General features: G+C 53.9%; 1 protein-coding gene across 1 annotated transcript in view; it reads right to left on the bottom strand.

Moving 5' to 3' along the window:
* Positions 1-1,023: 1,023 nt before the first annotated feature.
* The window catches only part of LOC107119147 (probable helicase senataxin), a gene marked incomplete at its 5' end in the record, with an annotated part of 6,310 nt that continues 3,311 nt past the window's right edge, over positions 1,024-4,022 (bottom strand). The window contains one exon of the mRNA XM_015421592.1: positions 1,024-2,883. Within this exon, the coding sequence (XP_015277078.1) occupies positions 2,188-2,883 (696 nt within the window). The remainder of the gene's footprint in view (positions 2,884-4,022) is intronic.

Here is a 4,022-nt window from a genome sequence, read left to right as displayed (position 1 = left end):
CACAATTTTAATACTATTAGCTTATTTTGCTCAGGAGGTAGAATTTCTGCTCACAACACTGTGGAGCTTAGAGGGAACATTGGAGCAGAGGTCCATGAGTGGCTATTAGCCAGAAAGTCTAGATGGAATCCTATGTCTGGGGAAGTGGTGCTCTGTATTCTTGGTGCTTGGGGGGGCAACAGTGGGAGGGCTTCTGGAGTTCTGGCCCCACTGCTGGACCTCCTGATGGCACCTGGGTTTTGGCCATTGTATGACACAGAGCGTTGGACTAGATGGGCCGTTGGCCTGATCCAGCACAGCTTCTCTTATGTTTGTGTGGGTCGCATATGCCCAGGGCCTTTAACTGGGCTGCTGTGCAAGCAATGGGAGCTTGCCAGAGATCCAAAGTGGAGGCTGGTGTTGCACTGGCATGTCAACATTACACTCGTGACTGTCAGCATGTGGAACAGCCAAAGTACCTTGTTTCCTGGGGCATGTGCAAAGTCCCACGGATCAGTTCACCTGACCTGCCAGCATCCCATTTCAATCAGGCCTAAAATGATCCCGTGCCCTGGTCAAGATGATTAGGCGATGTACCCCCAAAAGGATCCCATGTTCACACATGGGAATCCTTTGGGGAAAAAATCAAGACCGCTTCATTACAGCACAGAGGTGACCAACGAGTTCAAGGAACGTTTTAACATCACTGCTGTGCTATCCCTCCAGGCATTTCAAAATGGAAAACTTCACTGTTCCAAATACCGTTTCGCAGCTGAAAAAGCTGCCTCGGTATGAAAGCCCACTCCCCCGCACATCCTGGTTAAGAGGCAGAAATATGTGACGGCGGACAATGATCTGTCTCCAAAAACTGCAGGTCTTGAATTCACCCGCAGCCAAGGGGCAAAGGAGAGTTCGATGCCCGGCTCTGTGACCCAGGCACCTCCTCCGAGAAGGAGCGTGCCCACACGCACACACACTCCCCTGCACCCCAGGGCCATTTGCCCGGCCGTAATCAAGACACAGCCACACACGTGGAAAGGAGGCTTCTGCTGTATTTATGTATTTCATCTGCTTGGGTCTCTTAAAAATACGTCACTGCCATTTATTTACACAGAGGTTATTACACAGCAAAAGTAACAGCTCTCCAACACGTTAATGACTTCGCCTTTTCGCCTCCACGTGCTCTGCGTAGAGGAAGCAAGTATTACTTGGAATTAGTCATTTAAAATCCTGTCCAGAGTCACGTTAGAGTGTGAGGCAGGCAGGGCTTCGATGTCAGCATGGCCTCGGGGGGTGGGTGGGAGGGGCTGCGATCTCAGGGCTGGCCCTCGAAGTGCCCAGTCAGGAGCAGTGAATAGCGGCAGACCGGGAGTGACATTTCAGTCCCCTTGTGGTGGGCTGGGTCACCTGGGTGGGAATCCAGGCATGCACCCTGGCATTTGCAACAGCCAGAAACCACACAGCCACGCTCAGAGGCGAAGGCCCAATGCTTAGCAATTTACAAAAACAGAGGAACCAAAAATAACCCCCCACCACCACAATGAAAAAGGGCTGTCAAGGGCACCCAACCCAGCAGGACATGCTATCTGCTCAACATTCATTGTCGCTTGGGAGTTTCCCACCAGGTGCACACAGATCAACTGGATTTCAGCAACAACTTAAAAAAGAGGCACTTCTGTGAAAGTTCCCTGCTGCAGAAACTTCCTGAGCGTGGGCTGTGTGGCTCCTTCCTAAATTTAAATACACTGTGACCGAAGTATCAAAAAGGATCAAAAGGCAGGCAAGCAAACCAGCCCCATGCTCGAGAGGTGAGACCTCAGGGCTGAGGTGCGCAGGACGGCAGCCAAAGGCGGAGCCCGACGCTTACGCGGCTGTTCCGGGGGCCGTGGAGGGGCCGTGCCTCCCCACAAGTCCTCACGGGCAAGAGCTTCGGCCATGGCCACCACCCAATCCATTCCAGCCCCAAAATCATTTCTGTATGCTATACAAATATACATGGCTTCAAACATTTACAGTGTGGGCTTTTCAGACCCATGGCTGCCATTCATATCAGGAGCGCCTGCCTATCTTCCCTGCACGAAAGCAAGCCAAAGGGCATTATCTTACAGACGGGAGCAGAGCTTGCGGGCTGCGGGAAGAGGGAGGAATGACGCCCCCTCCCCCCAGCCGCAGAATCCCCGCGGATCTTGCAGAGGAGACACTGGGGAGCTAGTAGGTGGTCCTCCTCCTCTTGGCAGCCGCCGGGCTTTCGGTCTCCAGGCCCTCTCCGGAAGCCTTCCTGCTCCTGGAGCCGGAGTCCGGCTGGCCTTTCTTCCACTCTGGCTGGTTACGTTGCTCTCCTGCGCCCAGTCCCGTTGCCTCTCTGGCAGCGCCAGGTTTCCCAGACATTTCTGTCTTAGAGGCTACTGCCTGGATGCTGTTGCTGCAATTTCTTTGCCTGGGAGCAGCAGCAAGGCCCTGTGGCAATGCCACCCCTGAACCACTCGGGGCAGAATTTCCGTTTTCCATGCAGGCCAGCTTGGCCGGGGCCCTCCGTGCCAGCCGTGGGTCTTGTGGCCTCTCCTGGGCAGACATCGTCTGGTGAGGCAGGGCTGGCTGCTTGGAGGTGACGTGAGACAGGGGCCGATGGCTGACTTCTGCCGATGTGCTGGCACCAACCGGGAGTTGCCGGGCACCGCCGTCTTTCCGGCTGGAGTCTTCTTTCTGCTCACTGCCGACTGGGCCCGCTGGCCCTTGCAGCGTTCTCCCTGGCACGGCCGCACCGGGCAAGGAGCGGGTCCTCTGGGGCACCGGCCTGAGCTTCAGGATTTTTGCAGCATCTTTCTTATAGCTGTCACGGCTGGTCTTGACAATCGTGCCTCGTCTCTGAGCATCCTGAATCAACTCATTCCAGTCTCTGTTCTCCTACAAAGAGAGAGAAAACAAACAAACCGGTCATGACGGAAGCCAGGGCCTCTGGCATACGAGTTTCGGGCAAGAGTTGAGCAAGTATGTGAAGGACTGCTGATTTACTCTTGACATCTCAAGAGCCTTTTGGGATCAGGATCAGTTTGTTGGCCTGATTCACTGAAGTGGGATACCGGCAGCGGGCTTAATCCAAGAACCTCAGGCGTGCCACGCACACATATCGAGGTGGAAAGTCAGAACCCCAAACTTTCCCCAGATTATTATGGACACAGGATCTTCCCGCAGGCAGCAAACCTCAGTGGAGCAGCAGCAGATTCACCAAAGAAAGGAAATGAAGTCCCATTTTATGAAGACACCGTGGACCCTCGCAGCTCTGTAACTCTGCAGGACAACCAGCCACACACAGAATTGGTGATCACTTCATTGACTACACCATCACTAGACCGGGGTCCGCCTCTGTTTCTAATATGGGCGGGGGGCCCTCTAGTGGAAAAGCAGCTGCAGTTCATGACCGAAAAGGCAGCTGCATGAGACGCAGAGGAGCCGATAGACGCAACCCAACAGTTCAACCTGACCTGTCCCTTCGTTCCCATAACGGCTCTCTGCCCCAGCCGGGAGGGGGGTTGGGGAGGGGGGGCGCCCCCCCTCCTTCTACGTGCTGCTGCTCTGCATGAAGTCCTGCTCCCCTTGCCTGCTTGGAGGCAACCTACGGCAGAAGGCACACATCAGCTGCCTTCGCAATTAGATAAGCCAGCCTGGAACTGGGGGTTGGCCCAGAACAGAGGGTGTTTGTGTGATGGGCACACTCGAGAGAGGATTTCCCCAGGAAGAGGTACGTGGCAGGCGGGATCTGCTCATGCCTCCATGTCCATTGACGACATCTGAGGCCTAGAATGACATTTTCCTCTTCGCCTTCTTTTCAATGCGGACTCCTCTAGCTACACCTATCAGCTTCTACTGGAATCTAATGACTCTAGCTGGATTACTTATATAGAATCCAAAATTAAATCTCTGGATACCACCTTAGATTCCTTACTCCCGAATCTGAGGCTCTCTCAATTATAAGAGCCAATCTACTTAATTCTGAGCTACATTCACTGTATAATGCTGCTAATAAAACCTGTTCACCCCTGTAT

The sequence above is a fragment of the Gekko japonicus genome, unplaced genomic scaffold (assembly GCF_001447785.1).
Source record: "Gekko japonicus isolate JY-2015 unplaced genomic scaffold, Gekko_japonicus_V1.1 scaffold1642, whole genome shotgun sequence".
Lineage (NCBI taxonomy): Eukaryota > Metazoa > Chordata > Lepidosauria > Squamata > Gekkonidae > Gekko > Gekko japonicus.
Note: the sequence above shows the minus strand (reverse complement) of the source record. Positions and strands in the feature narration are given on the sequence as shown.